This window comes from Vipera berus, assembly GCF_964194415.1.
Source record: "Vipera berus genome assembly, chromosome: 1".
Lineage (NCBI taxonomy): Eukaryota > Metazoa > Chordata > Lepidosauria > Squamata > Viperidae > Vipera > Vipera berus.
In genome coordinates this window covers 268,149,594-268,170,812 of record NC_138202.1, presented here as the reverse complement: position 1 = coordinate 268,170,812, position 21,219 = coordinate 268,149,594, and the positions used below count along the sequence as shown (strand labels likewise).

The window sequence follows — 21,219 nt, the reverse complement described above, 5'->3', positions numbered from 1 at the left end:
TTTGCAGGTTTCAAAAAAGAAGCTATGCATAATCCGGAGTTCAGCTGGGTTTACATTCACATAAAAAATGACTTATTTTCTTACCTGACCCGAATCATGCAAACTTAAATCTAGGCCACAAGTAAACTCCGTATGATGCTCCACAGTTTCAAGCAGAGGGTCAGGCTTGGAGAAATCCCAAAATCTATAGAAGGAAACAAGAATACAATTATGGTAATTGAAAGGCCACTGATGGCATGCTTGAAGCTGCCAGATGCTTTTAAAAACCAAACCCATCTACTTTATAAACATAATTAATCCTATTGCCACAGGTCTCTTGCTTCATCTGCATAAATGAGCATTTCATTAAGAAATTCATTAAGGAAGCATTTTCTTCAGTTCAGTATGGAAATTTTGGTCAAAAAAGCTGGCCTAATTATCTTCCTTTGGGAAAATCTGCAAAACAACAACGTGAAGATTGTTTATTGCATAAACAATTTACATATACTGTAACAATTTATATGTGTTATCCTTGGGGGGGGGAAACATTTTTGTTGTCAGACCATCAGTCCACTGGTACAGATAGCTTTTACTGAGAGCTTGTCTCTCAGGGTAAAAATATTTCATTGCCCAAGTTTTCTTTTTTCCTCTCCCCCTCCTCCTCTAGAGATGTCAAGAATTAAACTGGAACATTGAATTTGGCTCTTCCCCATATTCTGTCAAAGGTGTTAAATTATTTCAGTAATTTAAGGCAGCAGAGGAATCTATATGACTATCAGTGCATTAGATAGCTTGTGTGGCCCCAACACTGGCTAGCTGACAATATATAAGAGATGCCGTAGCATGAGTTATCCCTTGAGGAATTCACTGATCTTGCAAAGCCAAAAAAGCAATCGAACACATGATGACTTAGTGTAATGTGCATTTGATTCCTTAACACTGAAATTTCAAAAAGCAACCTTTTCCAATATTCTTTTTCCTGCTTCCACATGCTTCAATGCGTTATTCTATACATTTACTTGCACAAACAAGTAAATTTTCTGCAAAAACTCTCTCAAGATAGCCAAACTGGTATGTCAGATGAATAGAATCCAAATGAAAAACTTCCTAGGTTCTGAAGATTACAAATTCATGTTCCATTATCAAAACAACTTGCAGATTTTGTTTTCATACTGAAATGACCAATTTTGGCTATTTGCTAAGCAGCTATATTAAAACAGGAGAACTTAAATCTCCTACAAGCTAAAGCTGACGGAAGGAGAGGAGTATTTATGTTTAGACTAGTAGTGACATTACAGACATTTTGCCCTATCTGCCACACTATGACAACTGCAATAAAGAAACAACTAAACAAAGACACCTAATTTAGGGAATGCTTGAAGGCAAACTGTATCTTCCATCAGAGAGAAATGGGCAGAGAAGCTTCAGGAGAAACGGTCTGCAGGGACCTCTTTGTTCTACCTTAGGATATGGAAGGTCCAATCTAACTATGCATTCCCACACCTTTTTAAGAAAATTCTTCAGTCTTAAAGAATTTTGTTTGCTGAAAGCTAAAATACAAAGCTGTATTTTAACTGTAGCACAGGTAGTCCTCGACTTATAACAGTTCGTTTAATGACCGTTCAAAGTTATAATGGCACTGAAAACGGTGACTTTCCATTCTTCACACTTATGATCATTGCAGCATGGTCACATGATTACAATTCAGATGCTTGCCAACCGACTCATACTTATGACGGCTGCAGTCTCCCAGAGTCATGTGATCACCTTTTCTGACTTCTGATTAGCAGAGTCAATGGAAAAGCCAGATTCACTTAACAACCGTGTTCCTAACTTCACAACTGCAGTGATTCACTTAACAACTGTGGCAAGCAAGGTCATAAAATGAGGCAAAACTCACTTAACAAACGTCTCACTTGACAACAGAAATTTTGAGCTCACTTGGTGGCCATGAGGACTACGTGTATTACATTTTTTGAACATGCTTGCTTTGAAATATTTATACAATACAAAAAGTCATTACTGCAGTAACTTAAAAACTAGCTTGTATTAAAAATAATTTTCAATTATTTCTGTTGGGATAACATCTTTCTCTTGACTTTACCCAGTCATACACTGTAAATATATTTCCACTACCACTATCTTTACACTCTCACTTCAACCCCTCCTTGGGCCCCTTTGTACCCTTTCCTGTATAGGTGTCATGACTACAGAGTGATGTGTTATGCTATTCATGTGCTGCAGGTTTTGCTACTGAAACGGTTATCAAGGAGGAGTAAAAACCATTCAACTACATAAAATTCGACATAGGAACAACTCAAGTGTACAGCAAACACTAGAGGCCACGCAATTAAGTTTGTTTAAGCCAACTTGATTAAATTTTCCACAAATTACCTGGCTAGAGTGATGGCCACACAATGGATGTGCTATGGCAACAGCCCTCTTTAGAGACTCCGAATACTAGAGAGCAGAAGAAATTTATAGTTTCCCAATAAGCTAATTTTCAAAGAGAAGCAAATGAAGGTCAACAGCCTCTTTTCATTTACCTATGAATGTTTTGTAGTATAGTTTGCTAAATATTCTGACAAGGAAGATAGTTTTGCTATTTATATACAACATCTACGTAATACTAAGACTCTTGTTTCATGATCTTTACTTGGGTGAAATGGTGCATTCTAGGACCACAATTTTTGAATGTAGGTACCTCAAATGGGCTACCTTATAGAATGTGTACAGAATCTGAATCCCATGACTCCAAAATGTATGACATTTGAGAAAGCTGTGGCTAATTCAGTACTACTGGTTGCTGCTGAAGTCACATTATCTTTTATTTTCAATATTCTGTAATCATTTCCCAGGCAGCCGAGAACCCCTCACTCACTGTCCCATCTAGCAGCAAGGAATTGATTCATCATGTAGCTTTTAAAGAAGCAACAACTTTAAGGTTCATGAATGAAAGCCTGGATATTTGTATTCATTTTACGTGTCCCTTCTCTAGTACACAAACATCACATACAAATATCTATATCTCAATTTTATTTGTTAGTTCGTTTACATCCTGCCTTTATTATTTTTACAAATAATTCAAGGCAGTAAACATATCCAACACATCTTCGTCCTCCTATAGTTGTCATAACAACCCTGTGAGGGGAATTGAGCTTAGAGAGAGTGACTGGCCCAAGATTTCTTAGATGGCTTTCATGACTAAGGCAGTACTTGAACTTGTGGTCTTTCTTCAAGAACTAAACGCATAGACATAGTGCTCCATCCTCCTATGTTTCTTCACAACACTGTGAGGAAGGTTGGGCTGAAAGTCACAAAGTGAGCTGCTATGGTTTCAGATGAGAGGACACATTGGATCTATCTGGCATCAGAGAAATACATTAGCCACTATAACAGATCTTGCCCATCCCTGTCTTTAGAATCTTGGCAAGGATTCTAAATTGTTCTGAGATGAGAATCTCTAAATACAACTTTGTGGTTAAAAAAATTTTTTTTGGCAAAATTATGCCAGGTGGAAAGAGAAGGGGGTCATCATGGTCAAGAATAACACCAAACATTGTTGGGATATAGCAAACAGGAGGAGAGATGGACATTAGAAAACAGTGTTCAAATATTAAATCTACAGTATTTCAGTGAGTAATAATTTGATTTTTCTTTTTTGGAAGAAATATAACAACTATTACTACTTATAAGCTATTATTATGTAGAGTGCAGGTAGTGGTTGAGGAATCCATTAATAAATGGCAAATTATGTGTTACTCATTATGTTTTTACATTGAAAGAAGCACATTTGATTTTTACATGCTTCACTAAGCATTTACTTACTAAGTTGATTTCCTTTAACATTCCTTAAACCAGAAAATTTATTTGACTGGAAAAATGAAAATTGTTAAAAGCTAAGAATATATTTAAATATTATGGGTTACTAAAGAAATACAGTATCAAAACTGCAATTTTTGTAACCGTATTTCATAAAAAGTAGAGCTGAAAAAGGGTACAGAAAGGAAACAAAATGATCCGTATCTGCAGAATACTTTTCCTACAAAAAAGATATATTTAGAGCTTCGCTTTTCATCTATCTACATACTAAGTCCGCTGTTTGTAGTCTTCAATTTGGCAAAATGGTGCATCATAGGGCAACAAATTTTTAATCAACATACCTCAAAAGGGCAAACTTAAAGAATGCATCCAAAATACAAGATTTATTATTCCCATGGGAATGAAATTTGGCAAAATTGTGGGTGCTTTAATGCCATGACTGTCACATGATCGTCATTTCCAACACTGCCTGCCAGCTTTTCATAAGGAAAGTTAATGAGGAAGCTGGCAAGAAGTTGGGAATAACTCCCATTCTCACTGCTTTTTTGCCCAGCTTTGTCTCTCTGTTTAGGTAAGGAAATATCTTTGAAACAACCTAACGAGTCACAGGTTGTCTAGTCTATATACTGCTAAAACTCTCCTGTGTCTCTTTGCCTGTTTATAACCTTCAATTGGGAAAAAGGCACACTGTTGAATTTTTTGAATTTTTGAATCAAGTTACGTCAGATAGGCTGTGTACAAGTGGTGTGAAAATCCTTGAAATTTCAATTACACAGGAGTAATGGATTGCAAAGTTTGGATAAATTCAAACATACATTCCTCCTGATTTAGTCTGGAAATGGAATCCCTTTACATTGGGACAATCAGTATTTGAATTGAGAAAATTTCTTGGGTGTAAGCCTCCCTATATTGCAGAATTGCACGAATGCATCCATGAAGCAGCCTTTTATGTATTTGTAACCTTCGCTTTTTTGAGGTCACTCTACAACTAAATCCTTTCTCACTTTTAGTCACCTATAAATCAGAGCTCCATTTACTTGAGTGACAGAGACTTATTATGACAATATATAAATGGAAAAATCCCAACTGCAAATCACAGAATCTCAACGTATTTTTCTTGAAAACTTCCCTTATTTAAGAGCCCACCAGAGACCTATGTTTTCTTAGAAGGTGCCTATCTAAACTAGAAGGTGCCCATCTAAGGTATAAAGTTATTTTAAATTATTATAGTAAAATTTAGCCTTTCAGGCCAATAGGATTGCAAAGTAAATTTTGGTATCAAATATCAAAAATACAGCATTTAAACATATTCATTGCCGATTTATGTGGCACCTACTAAAGTGGTACTTTCAGTGTCACAGGTTCAGCCTTAAAATGATAACAGAAAATACTTAGCATCTGGGAATCAAAATATAGCACGTAGGGACCCATCCAAATCATAACTGGAACAAACACAGGAATCATCAAGAAATTTTTTCCACCACTGGAAAAAAATACCTCTATATGCATTTAAATACTGTAATTATTATTAACAGTGATTTATAATTTATTTAGCAATATAACAGTACATTACTAATGAAGTAGTGTTTAAATATAACTTAGACACTTATTGAAAGAGAATAAACCCAACATAACCCAATGGGAATTCCTCTGTATGCAACACACACACATATTGTTTTTAATCTTGCATTTATTATTTTTATAAATAACTCAAGGTGGCACATATATATTATATTCCTTTCTTCTCCTATAGGTAGTCCTCAACTTATGACACTTGAATCCAAAATTTATGTTGCTAAGTGAGACATTTGTTAAGTGAATTTGGCCCATTTTGTGACCTTTATTGCCCTATTTGTTAGGTGAATCACTGTGGTTGTTAAGTTAGTAACATGGTTGTCAAGTGAATCTGACTTCCCCATTGACTTTGTTTGTCAGAAGGTTGCAAAAATTGATCACACGACCCTGGGACACTACAACTGCTATTAATATGAACAAGTTACTAAGTGTCCAAATTTTGATCATGTGACCATGGGGATGCTGCAATGGTCATAATTGTGAAAAATTGTCATAAATTACTTTTTTCAGTGCTGTTGTAACTTTGAACGGTCACTAAATGAACTGTTGTAAGTCGAGGAGTACCTATATTTTCCCCACACTAAACAATGCCGTGAGGTGAGTTGGGCTGAGAGAGTGTGTGTGACAGGCCCAAAGTCACCCAGCCAATTTTTCATGCCCAAGGTGTGAGTAGAACTCACAGTCTCCTGGTTTCTAATCTTAACCACTAGGTTACTACTCCATTTGTGTCAGAAGTTCCTACCAAAGTGTTTCCAGGTTGAGAGGATTAGATCAAACTCTGCAATGATTACTCATACTCTAGAATCTTTATCACAACAATTGTGGACAGCCTGCCTCAGTGCCTGCTTGTATGTGATGCCAGATTATGTGAGAAATAAATAAAATAAAAATAAAATGAAGTAATTCGTATAAAGTATACTGCCTGATCAGCACACTGGAAGAGAAAAACTGCAGATCTAACTGTATACACAGAACAGAACTTGGCATGCAGAACAGAAAAAAAAGGTTGCTGGCAGTATCTTCCTTCTTAAATAAAATCTCTCTGTTGATGCACTGAAGGGATGAATGAGAAAAGGTAAGTTCCAGGAGTTCAAATTGCTGTTTCATTAAATCAGTATCAGATTGAGGTCCTTCTACAGATACATCTGTATAATGCTGTCATCTAGTTAATAAAATCTAAAGCAGGTGAAATCTATTTATTTACTTATTTATTTAAATAGCAAGAGCCTAGGTACATGAATGAGCTTGGAAGATGCACTACTAATAATTCAGAACTCCCATTTAACGTTGGGTTAAATTTCCTATTTGGAATTGGGTATGTCTAGTTTAATGAAGAGAAGGATGAGGGGGGACATGATAGCAGTGTTCCAATATCTCAGGGGTTGCCACAAAGAAGAGAGAGTCAAGCTATTCTCCAAAGCACCTGAGAGCAGGACAAGAAGCAACGGAGGGAAACTAACCAAGGAGAGAAGCAACCTAGAACTAAGGAGAAATTTCCTGACAGATAGAACAATTAATCAGTGGAACAACCTGCCTCCAGGAGTTGTGAGTGCTCCAACACTGGAAGTTTTGGACGACTGGATGACCATTTGTATGAAATGGTATAGGCTTTACTGCCTGAGCAGGGGGTTGGACTAGAAGACCTCCAAGATCCCTTACAGCTCTATTATTATTATTATTATTATTATTATTATTATTATTATTATTATTATTATTATTATTATTATTATTATTATTATTATATAATAATAATAATAATAATAATAATAATAATAATAATAATAATAATAATAATAATAATAATAATAATAATAATTTTGTTGTTGTTGTTATTCATTGCCCAGTCAGCCAGCAGCCAAGATGTTCAGACTGGATTTGGCATTTTTTAGCCTGATCACCATCATCATCATCATCATCATCATCATCATACACATTTTGCTTTCCTTTTTTTAGCACAAGCATTACCAACAGAAGATCAATCCATAAGTAAAGTTAAATCAACAAAGGCAGCAAAGTATAATTTCTGTGAGGCTTCTATTGCTACAAATTTCATTATGTTTCCAAGTACATTTCTACAAAAAACCCCCAAAACTACAAATATTAAAGTAGCCCAATTTTCTACAAAACTTTCTGTAAAATGGGTTGAATTGCATGATCTCATAAGACTCAGTTTACTTCATCCTATTATGGTAAGAAAAAGAATACCCATCTATTTGGGGTTTTTTGCTAATGAAGTCTATTTGGGGGTGGGTGGATTTAAAATTATGTTTGAAATCTGAACTATAAATTGGATTAGGCCATGTCTAAAGCTTTGATTGGGTGGTCTCTGGATATCTACCAAGAACTTCCAGTAAGCTATAACTCATGAAATGTCACTATCAAACTAGATATTCTCTGAGGCAGTTCATTCCATGGTATTTTTTAATCTCATGATGCGCTACTTTTCTAAGCAAGGTCTCGGCATCTGTCTTTAAAAGCAAAAATTGGAGATTTCTTGTTGTAAAACCTTTTAAGGTTACATAGGTTATTTGGTTAGTTACGGTATGTTGATCATGCCTGTAATTTGATAAGTTGTCAAACTTATTTATTGAAATTCTTGTACATTGCTTTATTATTTCCTGTTTTTGTGGTTATAATTTACTCTAAACTGTCCCTAGGATACTGAACTGAAAAGGCAAAGTAAACATTTAAAACTCAGGAAGTCTCTATATAAGGCACATCAAAATAGAAACTTAATAGGATGCACATTTTTAAAATAATTCAGAAGAATAAGTTACATGAGAAGAATTACATAACAGCTATGCAGGATCATGACAAATAGAAATTCCCCATCAATTTAAGTAATCTTTTAGGCAAGATCACCTTGCCTAAAAGATTACTTAAATTGACGGGGAATTTCTAGTTGTCATGATCCTGCATGACTGTTACGTAACATACCTACTTTTACTATAGCCTGTTAATGTAATATTTGGTTCAGGTTATAAATAGAGAACTAAACTAAGGCCTATCCAGACAACAAAGCACTAACCAAGTCACCCTTAGAACAGGTTTCAACATAATTATAGGGCATTTGGATGGGAAAGTTATGAAGTAGGTTTACAAAATTTTTGAAGGTTGTTACATATCTTCTAAGAAAACATCTTGGCAGAATGGGCTGCCCTACACAGCAAATTAGAAGGTGCTTTATGATTATTTGGAACAAATAAATATTTCTCAAAAGAATTCTCTATTTTGCTAACTCTAATGATGAACATGCGCTCCAAGAACATTTTCTGGATTTCAAAACATACATACGTTATCCGTCATTACCACTATCTCCTTTTGAGCAATAGATATTTTAAATAGGTATAAACATACGTAACAAAATAAGAAGGGATAACATTGACTCCATCCCCTGCTCAATGCAGGAATACGAATTAAAGCATCCCTAACAGATGGCTGGCTGGCTGCTGTTGGAACTCATCCAATAAAAGGGAGACCACCATATCACTGGGAAATTGGCTCTACTGTCAAACATCTCCTACTATTACAAAATGCTCAGTTGCACTTTGTCTTCCTGAAACTTTACTCTATTCATTGTCCTGATCTCCAAATGACAGCGAACAAGTCTTGGCCTTCTTTCATGGGACATCATTTCAAATATCATATCTCAACTCAGTCTCCTAAGCTTCCCAAATCCTTAAAATATGATGTTCAGAACCAGACACAATACTTCAGATGGGGGTCTGATCAAAGCAGAAGAATGCGGAACTTTATAAGAAGTAGCTTTTAAAAAATAAAAAAGTACTTCTACTTAAGTAATGTTTTTAACGAAAATGAACAAACTAATAAAAGCATTCTGAAATGCAGACGGGGGACTACTATATATATAGATGTATGTATGTATGTATGTATGTATGTATGTATGTATGTATGTATGTATGTTATAAACTGTTTTTGTTGAATTGCTGCAGCTTATCAATAATAGAATTCTATCCAGAGGAAAAAAATCAGGTCTGTTTTGTTTTTTAAAAAGCTTACAGAGATATCTAATTAGTTGATTTTGTTAATGCTGGAACACAAAGCTTATCTTCCAAAAACCAGAAGAAACAGATCAAGGTTCATAAAACAGTTTTACAATAACAAATGGCATAATGTTATAATAAAAACTATTCCATTTGTGAAAAATAATCTTACTGATTCCAAAATCCTTAGAAAAACAGTTATAAAGAGCATTTGTCATGGCAGATGGCCAATATTATCCTCTCACTCATTATTATTTAAATGGAAAATACACACATTTTTAGTTAGCAATTTTGCAAGTATAATACTAAGTACAATAATAACATTATGCCTATAGCATAATAAATATAATTTTCTTCCTAGGCTTCATTTGAAGGCAGTTTAAGTAGCAAACATATGTCCACACAACTGTGTGATCTTCAGATGGATTGAATTATAGTTCCTATTACTTCTAGTAGCCATGAGCAATGATCATACTGACTGGATATGAGAAAAATTCCTGTTTATATAATTTGAGTGCCAGGTTAAAAGATGGCGAGTTTATGTTTAGAATACACTTAGGGGGGAAGGAATGACAGTAAGGGGACTAATATGAAATCTTGAGAGCATATTGTAGCGCTTGCATTATATTGTTGCTGTTGGAAAAGCAAGATTGTTCCGAAAATTACTGCTTTGGTGAATAAGGGTATCCTCTTTTACTGTCTGTTTTCTATTTCTACAGCTTATCTGGACATGTTTGCAAGCAAAACATCAAGCTATTGACAACAACAATTTTTATTTTCTAAGGATAAGCATTTGTTGCTTATCTTTCTGGTAAATAAAGGTAATGCTTAGACCTGATATTTTGCTTTATAAACTGTCCAACTTATTATTTTTTTCAATTAAAAAGATTTCTTAATTGTTCAATGATAGAAGAAGCTTGGCAAAAAAAGTGTCTGCAGTGACTTTGGCATCCACAGGTATCAGACTACCTAATTAAGAATGCCTCTGCAAACATAATTTTTTGTTATAGAAAGCTAGAAATTGGACTACACTGTAGCCTTCATTCAAAAATCCAAGTAGTTTTTGTGTGAATTGTAAGTATCAAATCACTGACTTACCATACTCACCAGTTATAAGCCTCCATCTAGAGAAGCACTGTTCATTAGTAATATGAGAACACATTCAGCCCACCCACTGCATATTCTCTGTATGCTCACTGACTTCAAACAATATTTATATTACCACATTCCCTTTAAAGTTCTATCATCTGCATATGATATGTGGTCTTAGAAGATAGAAATTCAAGAAAATTGCATATATGCAAATATTATTAATGAAAATTACAAAATCTTTGTTACAGAGAAAAAATATTGAGCTGATTAAGAGATGAAAAGCAGTAACATTTCTCAGTCACATTGCCAGTATTAGAATTGGAAGAAAAGGCTATCTTTTCTTTTCTTTTTTTAAAAAAAGCACTAGGGATTATTATTTTTATATACAAATAAGGAAGAAACCATCTTTTTCTCATCTCTATTTAACAGACAGAATCAAACTGTTTCTCACAAAAACCTTCCAAGGCCACAGATGCAGAATGTAGCACCTTCCCCTGGAAATTCTGTTTTCATAAACTATTAGCAAAAATTAAGGTATGCTTCATTAAAAAGTGCATGGCAGATTATGTGAATTTAATCAAAAATAATTACTGTACCTCACAGTGAAATCGTAGGAACAAGAAACCAATATAGTGGGATGAAACGGTGAAAACTGCAAAAAAGAGAGAGAGAGAGAGAGAAACACAAAATAAGTCTCAATACATATTTGTGGGGGTGGAAGATAGGGAGAGAAAAGTATTTAGAAAGAAAAATTATCCTGTAAAATAACAGTATTAGGGAACCAAATCAAAATATTGTTTTCTATAAAAATCAACATAAAGCTGCTTTAATGTAGCATTCATAATCCTTGCCATATATTAAAATTTCAACTTAATATGAAATATCTTATAGGTTGATCCCCTAAGCAGGTTATGGTACATGTCTCTAAGACTGACCATAAATTCTCAAATCACAAAAAAAATGCAATTTGAAAACCCAAACTATCTAAATGTTTAAAACACTTTTAAAACATATCGCACCTCTGAAAATCTGTCTCATTTCACGAAATACTTATGAAAGATTATGTCTTTTATTGTTAGCATCAAGGCAGGAATTCTTTTTAATTACCAAGATATAACTTAATCTGGATTCAACTTAACTTAATCAATTGGATTCAAGGATGAAAACTGGCAACAGAAGTTCTTATAGTTTCACCCAGTACAAAGAGTAGATCATTAATCATAGCCCTTGGCATGAACTGGAAAGTTGAACAAGAGTTGCAGCAAAGATGGAGAGCAAGAGCCAAACTCTACTAAACCCTCATAGCTGATTCCAGCAACATTCACTTTAAACCAATCTTTTTCAAGCACATTCATAAAGAAGAGCAATTTTCCTCAGAAAGATTTATAGTACTAAACATGTCTTATTTTTTCCCCTTAAATGCTGAAATAGCAAGAATGCCTAACAGAAATCTGAAATAAGTTCCATGTTTCAAATTCTGAATACTTTCTGAATGTTTGCAAGTCTGATTTACAACTGAAACAGCCGTTGAAATAGAACATTTCACATTCAATATGGTTTTAAATCAAGATAGTTTGCACAGCCTTCACTACCAATTAATTGTCTGGATTAAGAGACGGGTAGGATGTACAATATTTTTACACTTTACAGTTTACTGTAGTTTAGGTAATCTGGATGTAAAGTCCAAAGTCTACAATGGTCGACCTGAAACGTAGCTTTACTCTGGTGAAGGATTGTTTGTGAGCAATTTTCAAGCAACTTACTAATTTACTTTCAAAGCAATACTTAGCTAGCTTGCTAATAAAATATAAGGTACAGGTACAGGTATTACAACCATTTATTTAGTGACCATTCAAAGTGACAATGGCACTGAAAAAAAGTGACTATGATTATTATTTTTTCATACTGATGACTATTGCAGCCACCCCCTAGTCATGTAATCAAAATTCAGACGCTTGGCAACTGGCATGTTTTTAGGACGGTTGCAATCTCCTGGGGTCATGTGACTACCATTTGCGACGTTCTGACAAGCCAAGTGATTGGGGAAGCCAGATTCACTTAACAACTGTGTTACTAACTTAACACTGTATTTAACTGATTCACTTAACAATTAAGGAAAGAAAGGTCGTATAAATTCACTTAACAACTTAATTTTGGGCTCAACTGTGGTTATACGTCAAGGACTACCTGTACTTACTCAAGTAGTTTACTGATATTAGGTTATATTATGACATGACTATTCCATCGTCAACAGGAGCAAATTTGGTATAGTGATTAAGGCTAGAAACCTGGAGCCTGTGAGTTCTATTTCTCCCTTAGGCTTGAAGCCAACTAAGTGACCTTGGGCAACTCTCTCTCAGCCCTAGGAAGCAGGCAACAGGAAAGCATTTCCAAAAACACTTGCCAAAAAAACTGCAGGGACTTGTCCAGGCAGTCACCAGGAGTTAACCTTGATTTAAAGGCAATAAAAAAAACAAAAACTCATTGTCTCCTAATAAAATTAACCAGTAAAAGATGAACAATGACTTGTTCTTGACTATTTTATTTTATTTATTTATTTTATTTATTTTATTTTATTTTAATTCCATTTATATCCCGCCCTTCTCCGAAGACTCAGGGCGGCTTCTTAGTATACTAACGGTTGTTGTAAATATTTCTTAAAATCTACCCTGCTGCTCAGCTTTTACTCAATTTTAATTTTATTACCTCTGATATTATTATTATTATTATTATTATTATTATTATTATTATTATTATTTTGTATGCTTCCTTAGAATCCAATCTGGTGAAGGATGAGTCTATAAATATTTTATAATGTAAAAAAAACAAATGAGCTATTTAAATATTGTGTCCCCACGCCATCACAAGTCCCTTGTGGAATGTAACTCAGTGCCAAAGAAAGATCTGCCAGACATCAGGAGGAGGAGACAGGGCCTGCTAAATGAGGAACACAAATATGGAGCTCATCAAATGCTCTGCTGGGTTTTGTGGACTGCCTGTTTTCCTAGCCATTTAGAAATGCAATAATTAGAAAAATACTAAAACTTACTTTCACTCTTCTTATTGCATATGTATGCCCAAGCAGACTGAATATGGGTTGCCGGATATTTCTCAGATCCCAGCCTTTCAAACTGCAGTCAACAGCACCTGTTACAAGCAAGTTCTGATAAAAAAAGCACAAAAAGAGTTTTATTCTAAGAATACCAACAGCTCTCAAGTTGTAAACCTAAACAACAATGGCTAACAGAAATTTCAATATGAGGAAAAACTTTGGAATGCCAATTCATTCCATTAAAAACGGGAATTTCAGAGTGACTTTGGATCAGCTACTATCTGATAGCTCAGCTTATTTCAAAGTTACTACACTGAGGATAAATTGAGGAAGATCCCAACTATATAAAGTAGCTATAAAGCTGTTTATATTATTAAAACCAATAGTAAATGGAGAATAATCATAACCTGAATTATCTATAAACAAACTAAAACAGTCCTAAATCCTAAAATAATAAAAGCAGCTTCTCCACTGTTTAAAATGCACTATTTCCATTTACTGTACCTGATCATATTTGCACCAATCACAGCTTAAAATCTCAGCTTGGTGAGCAGGAATTATCACCGGGAATCCTGGTGATTTCGCATCCCAAATTCTTAGAGTTTGGTCGCCTGAAATAGACACACTAATACATGAAACTTTACATAACAGTTTACCACTTTATAAATTGTTTAGAAAGGATTGACAGATAATCAACAGATTTGTTTACAAAGACCGTTTAGTTCATCAAACTGATCACTTCATGAATGAGAAAGCACTGAACGCTAAAGGAAGAAGTTTAATATGTACACTTTAAAGAGGAAGAAGTGCTATTCACCTTGTGAGGAAACTGATGCTATTTTTGATTATTTTTGTTATTTTATTGTGATTATGAATCACTCTATAGCTGTACATATTATGCTAGAAAAGATAATTATATCAGGTATATAGTATAGAATTCTGTGGAAAATAAGCTATGAACAATGAAAGTGAAATAAACCATAAACTGAGTAAAACCATGGCAAGGAAATTCATGCATGGCTAGTTATCAAATTTTCAAGACTGATTTCGTACTTTAAAGGTCAGGAATCAGATTCCTCAAGAAATATAATCTTTATTTATAGGTTATAAATTTCATAATTTCAGGGTGCTTCTGGACTCATGGCTCCTTGTTTGTCAAGAAACTGTGAAAAACAAAGTGACTGAAAAGATATCTAAAGCAATAGTGGCAAAAAAGAGGACACAGTTGAACAATTGTAAGAGCTAAATAATACCAATAAGCACAGCAAATGAGCAATTATGCTCTACATTTATTGCATCTTTAATTCCTATGTGGTGTCCCTGTTCACATTTACCCACAGCCTTTCAGGTAGGGATAGCAGACCAAAGTCCTGCAAGCACCAAAAATGAATTTGAGGATTTCCTGTTAGATGAACTCAATCATATCTGCCCTAAATTGGGTGCCAATTGATCATAGCACCTGGTGGTGAATCAGGCACCATTTTGTGGCATATCTTTGGATACTTTTGAACATTTAGAAGTATCCTAGGGAATGGATACTTGAACCCTGCTACCTGCAGGTTTTATCCTTGCCTTCCCTGTCCCTTCAGTCAAATAGATGGGGTGTGAACTGCTGGATCCATGAGGAACTAACATTTTTTGTGAGGAAGGATCTGCCAGCTTTGAAAGGAGCAATGATCTACAGCAGGGGTCCTCAACCTTGGCAACTTTAAAACTTGTGGACTTCAACTCCCAGAATTCTTCAAGCAGCATTGCTGGCTGAGGAATTCTGGGAGTTGGTCCACAAGTCTTAAAAGTTGCCAAGGTTGAGGACCCCTGATCTACAGTTCTTTAAGATGTGATCACTAGATCTAGCTCAGTTTGATGACTCCCCCCCCCCCCCGTTTCCAATCTTTCCATTCTGGGCATCTCATTCCAAGTACCTTGATAGCATCACAGACTGGAAGGATTTCCACCATCAAAAACTGAACATGAATAACTCTGCTAACTTTCCATTCCCTCTTCTATTTTCAGAATTGCCAGTTATGGACATCTTGGAACCTAGGAAGGAATCTAAATCTGAGGGACTTTTATTCCAGCTCTTTATCAATATAGCCACTTAAATTTGTAACTCTCATTTAATGAGCACTTAGTAGAACCTGCTGGTTCACAGCTGAGATGGCAAAGCAGCTGATTTGTACACTGATCAGCTCCCATCTGGAATAATGCAGCAGTCTGCTGGCTGGATTACTCAATTCCACTCTCTGCCTTCTTATCTAGTTTGTTCTCTATGTTGCTGTTTCAGTTGTGCCACATGTCTGCCAGACTATCTTTACTTCTCCTTTGTTCCCATTCCTATGTGCTTGTGAAAAATAACAGTTTAAGGTTAATTTTAACTCTCCAGCCCTTACACATAGGAGCAAAAAAAAAAAGGCTATTTTGAAAATAGGCATACCGTATGTTTAATTCTTTTTAACTTTTGTATGTTTTATATGCCTGCCCTGAGTCCTTCGGAAGAAGGGCGGTATATAAATAAAATTTAAAAAAATAAGCTTGTATCTTATGTCTGTGTTGAGAATTGACAATTACTTCTCTGTACCTAATTAGTTACAGGGTGGCTGACAGCTTTTTCTTCTAGTATTCTTTGGAATCACGTTCCACCGATACTATGCTTAGATTATAATTTATTAAAAATGCAAAGGGTTCTTATCTTTATGGGGATTTAAAGCTGGCTTAATTATCAACTCCTCATTAATGCTTGCAGCCAATTATGGTTTTACTGAAGCTGTACATTTTAAACCATTAGGTCAAATTGCAATGTACAAATTTATCAATATTGTATTTTATCATTCTGTACTGAAACTAATAACAAGCCAATGAAAACTGAAGCGACCACTGCTACTACAATACTGAAGTATTTAAAAACCAAATTAGCACTTTAGTAGAAGAGTGTTTGAAAAAGGTGCTTTTGGAGACCTGGGTGAAGGAACACTGGAGAGCAAATTGCAAATTATGGCAAAGAAGTATTTTCCCCCCCAATATGTTATTAATGCAGTGTGGGATTAAACATCAACTAAGGGAATAGATGATATACTGAACATATTTTAGGAACGCCAACTGGGAAAAGAAGATTTTGTTCTGGCTTTGCTTGTTGAAGAAAGCCATATGCACCAGAACCTCTGCCACTGTTCAGAGAAACTGTCCTGGCATGATGCTGTGCAACAGGTTAACAGAGTTAGAAGCGATCTTGGAGGTCTTCTGCTCAGGCAGGAGATATGACAATGCTGACCAAACCAAAGCATTTCATTAGGAGGCAAAAACAAGTAGAGGATCTCATTTATTATATATTGATCTGACCACTGTATAAAAATCACAGAAAAAGATGGTGATTCTTTTGTTATCAGGAAGCCTAGAAAATTCTAATGACATTGTTTTCATATGAATGATGTTGATATGGCATTGTTTGCATTGGCAGCTAAAAAACAAAAAAAAACAAAAGGAAAGGCTAGATATAGTAGCGTGGTTATAAATTACTTTATACTGATTGATAACTTAAGCGTTTCTTGTTCTATGAAATTTTCTGGGCAACAATTGATTCTATTTGCGATTTTGACCCTTTTCTCTGTACGTTGATTTTTTATTGTCCCAGTTTGAGGGAAAGAGAGAGAATGCCCCATCAAATCAGCTCTAGCGTATCAGTTAGCTACCAAAAGAGCTGCTAATATCTGCCATTTAAAAAATATGCTTGGAAATAGTTGGAGTGTGTAGGTCAGGGGTCGGCAATTAATTTTCCCAAGGGGCCACATGAGAAACTGGGACTATTGTGGAGGACTGAATCAATGTATCCTGATTTGATGCCCTCAAATTCCGTCAACGCAACTCCTCAGCTGCTTCAGGTGAGAAGCGAGTGCTGCGCAGGGGCAGAAAAATGCTTTTTCTTCTCACCCTTCCATGGCTGCCAACCAACTGAAGCAGCGCATGGTAACTGCGCAGAAGCAGACGCAACTTGGCTTCTTCTCCTGCTACCTGTGGTGTGCTTATTTACATTCAATTTCTAATTTCTGAATGGCCTCATGCGGGCTATATGGAGACAGCCAAAGGGCTGGATGTGGCCCGAGGCTGTAAAATGCTCATGTTTGATATAGGCCTAAGTATCTGAAATATATACAATTATGTAGGTCTGTTTTTTTATGATCAGAAAATAACAATAGCAATAGCACTTAAGACTTATATACCGCTTCACAGTGATTTATAGGCCTCTCTAAGCAGTTTACAGTGTCAGCATATCTGGGCCCACATTTGACCATCCTCGGAAGGATGGAAGGCTGAGTCAACCTTGAGCCCCATCAGGATCGAACTCATGGAGTGAGCAGTGAGTTAGCCTGTGGTACTGCATTCTAGCCACTGCGCCATCACATAGATCATAAACTATCATATACTATATGATATACTGAAATCTCATTCCACAGTGATTGAAAAATCTAATGATACAGGTAGTCCTTGACTTATGACCACAATTGAGCCCAACATTTCTGTTGCTAAGTGAGACATTTGTTAAGTGAGTTTTGCCCCATTTTATGACTTTTCTTGCCATGGTTGTTAAATAAATCACGGCAGTTGTTAAGTTAGTGACACAGCTGTTAAGTGAATCTGGCTTCTCCATTGACTTTGTTCATCAGAAGCTTGCAAAAGGGGATCACAGGACTCCGGGACACTGCAACCGTCATAAATATGAGTGAGTTGCCAAGTGTCTGAATTTTGATCACATGACCATAAAGATGCCACAATGGCTATAAGTGTGAAAAATGGTCGTAACTTCAAACAGTGTCATTGTAACTTCAAACAGTCACTATACAAACTGTTGTAAATTGAGGTCTCGCTGTACAAGTCTATAGTGGATCAATTATGCATTTATTTGTTCATTTAACATAACAATCATAATTAGTCATAATACAATTGAAAATGTATTATATATTGATGACATCAGGGATGGAAGATGTGTATCCACTAGCCAAACCTTTTATAACCTGTAATCTTTGGAAATACTTTGAGAGTTAGATCAAGAATTAAATAATATTTAAAGTACTTAAGCATTAGCAGAACTCTAATCTTTAATAGATTAAGCCAGAATCCAATATTCAAGTTTCTAATTATGTAAAAATATACCAGTGAAAAAATTTTTTGCCCTTAAATTAGTTTGTTAAAAATAATTATTAGGAAAAACCAGAAGGAACTTTTTTAACGGTAAAAAAAAGATTATTGAGCTTTGGTCTAATGCTGGACACAGAGTAGGAACCTATCTCCTTTATTCTTTGTATGTAGGCATATCCAACCATTTGAATCTCTGTCTCAGATTACTTAATCTCAGGTTCGTATAAAAAAAATACTCCACAGATCTGAAATCCATCCACACTTAATTGTAATCATAAAGCCAAGCAAAAGTTTATCAGATTAAATTTGCTATGGCAGTTATCCAGTTATTTGTGTCAGTTTTCAATCATTTCTAATATCTGAGGATGCTAGCACATATATTGTCATAAATGGAAATGTGACCAGTCAATTTTAAATCAACATGTCAGTGCATCTGGCTATCATAACTGCAGTACCGACATAATGTTAACTTTCCCAATAAGCTGGCAAAGTCAATATGCTCCAACCTAAGCAATTTTTTTTTGTCAACACTGCAAGTCTTGGCCCATTAGTTATATTAAAAATGTCTAATCTTTCTTGGATTTAATAGTCCATTTATATAAAAACAGAAGATCATTTTCTACTCATATTTAATTGCCAATGGTGAAAAATCAACAATCTTTATCACTAGCATTTTCAAAAGAAGCTATACTTGTCCTAAAATAACACTGTACTTCATTGTGTCCCAATTAAAATGGTAGCAGTATAGAAGAAACATATTTGAAAAATTGTGTAAGAGATTTTTCCCCTAACAATTTAAAGTCTTCAGTTTGCTTCTGAGACAGCTGATATCTTACTTTATCTGCAGCTCCAGATACCTCAACTGTTAATTACTTTCCTACATTGCACTGTGGTCATTAACACTGCTGTCAAACTCTTAAACATAAAATGTTAAGTACTGAACATGGAAAAAGAATTTAATTTATTCAAGAGCTAAATAGCTTGTAACTTCTTCTTCTGTTTATACTTTCATATGCAAATTCAAAGACCAGGTTCCATAGCAGTAGTGGGAAATCTCTAGAAAAACATACCACTTTTAATATTGTTGAATAAAAAAGAATGATGTGATTAAATCCTCTGAAGATATACGACAATTTTTTTTTCCTAATGTAGGGATATGCTGAACTAACCTTACCTGAATTTACTCTAACATAGTCATGGCCGAAATTGTTGGCCAGAAATTTTTCCAGAAAATCAAGTATTTCTCACAGAAAAGTATTGCAGGAACACATGTTTTGCTATACACATGTTTATTCCCTTTGTGTGTATTGGAACACAACAAAAAAAGGGAGGAAAAAAAGCAAATTGGACATAATATCAAACAAAACTCCAAAAATGGGCTGGACAAAATTATTGGCACCCTTAACTTAATATTTGGTTGCACACCCTTTGGAAAAAATAACTGAAATCAGTCGCTTCCTATAACCATCAATAAGCTTCTTACACCTCTCACCTAGAATTTTGGACCACTCTTCCTTTGCAAACTGCTCTAGGTCTCTCTTATTGGAAGGGCGCCTTTTCCCAACAGCAATTTTAAGATCTCTCCACAGTTGTTCAATGGGATTCAGATCTGGACTCATTGCTGGCCACTTCAGAACTCTCCAGCACTTTCTTGCCATCCATTTCTGGGTGCTTTCTGACGTATGTTTGGGGTCATTGTCCTGCTGGAAGACCCAAGATCTCGGACGCAAACCCAGCTTTCTGGCACTGGGCTCTACAGTGCAACCCAAAATCCTTTGGTAATCCTCAGATTTCATGATGCCTTGCACACATTCAAGGCACCCGGTGCCAGAGGCAGCAAAACAACCCCAAAACATCATTGAACCTCCACCATATTTCACTGTACGTACTGTGTTCTTTTCTTTGTAGGCCTCATTTCATTTTCGGTAAACAGTAGAATGATGTGCTTTACCAAAAAGCTCTATCTTGGTCTCATCTGTCCACAAGACGTTTTCCCAGAAGGATTTTGGCTTACTCAAGTACATTTTGGCAAACTGTAATCTTGCTTTTTTTATGTCTCTGTGTCAGCAGTGGGGTCCTCCTGGGTCTCCTGCCATAGCGTTTCATTTCATTTAAATGTCGACGGATAGTTCGCGCCGACACTGATGCTCCCTGAGCCTGCAGAACAGCTTGCATTCCTTTGGAACTTGTTTGGGGCTGCTTATCCACCATCCAGACTATCCTGCGTTGCAGCCTTTCATCAATTTTTCTCTTCCATCCACGACCAGGGAGATTAGCTACAGTGCCATGGGTTGCAAACTTCTTGATAATGTTGCGCACTGTGGACGAAGGCAAATCTAGATCTCTGGAGATGGACTTGTAACCTTGAGATTGTTGATATTTGTCCACAATTTTGGTTCTCAAAATCCTCAGACAGTTCTCTTCTCCTCTTTCTGTTGTCCATGCTTAGCGTGGCACACACAGACACACAATGCAAAGACTAAGTGAACTTCTCTCCTTTTTATCTGCTTTCAGGTGTGATTTTTATATTGCCCACACCTTTTACTTGCCCCAGGTGAGTTTAAA

At 35.6% G+C, this 21,219-nt stretch overlaps 1 protein-coding gene across 1 annotated transcript in view; it reads right to left on the bottom strand.

Moving 5' to 3' along the window:
• The window catches only part of PEX7 (peroxisomal biogenesis factor 7), a 61,955-nt gene that overhangs the window by 17,594 nt on the left and 23,142 nt on the right, over positions 1–21,219 (bottom strand). The window contains exons 6-9 of the mRNA XM_081313827.1: positions 14,029–14,135; positions 13,522–13,635; positions 11,069–11,124; positions 85–184 (exon numbers count right to left, since the gene is read on the bottom strand). Of these exons, the coding sequence (XP_081169953.1) occupies positions 85–184; positions 11,069–11,124; positions 13,522–13,635; positions 14,029–14,135 (377 nt within the window). The remainder of the gene's footprint in view (positions 1–84; positions 185–11,068; positions 11,125–13,521; positions 13,636–14,028; positions 14,136–21,219) is intronic.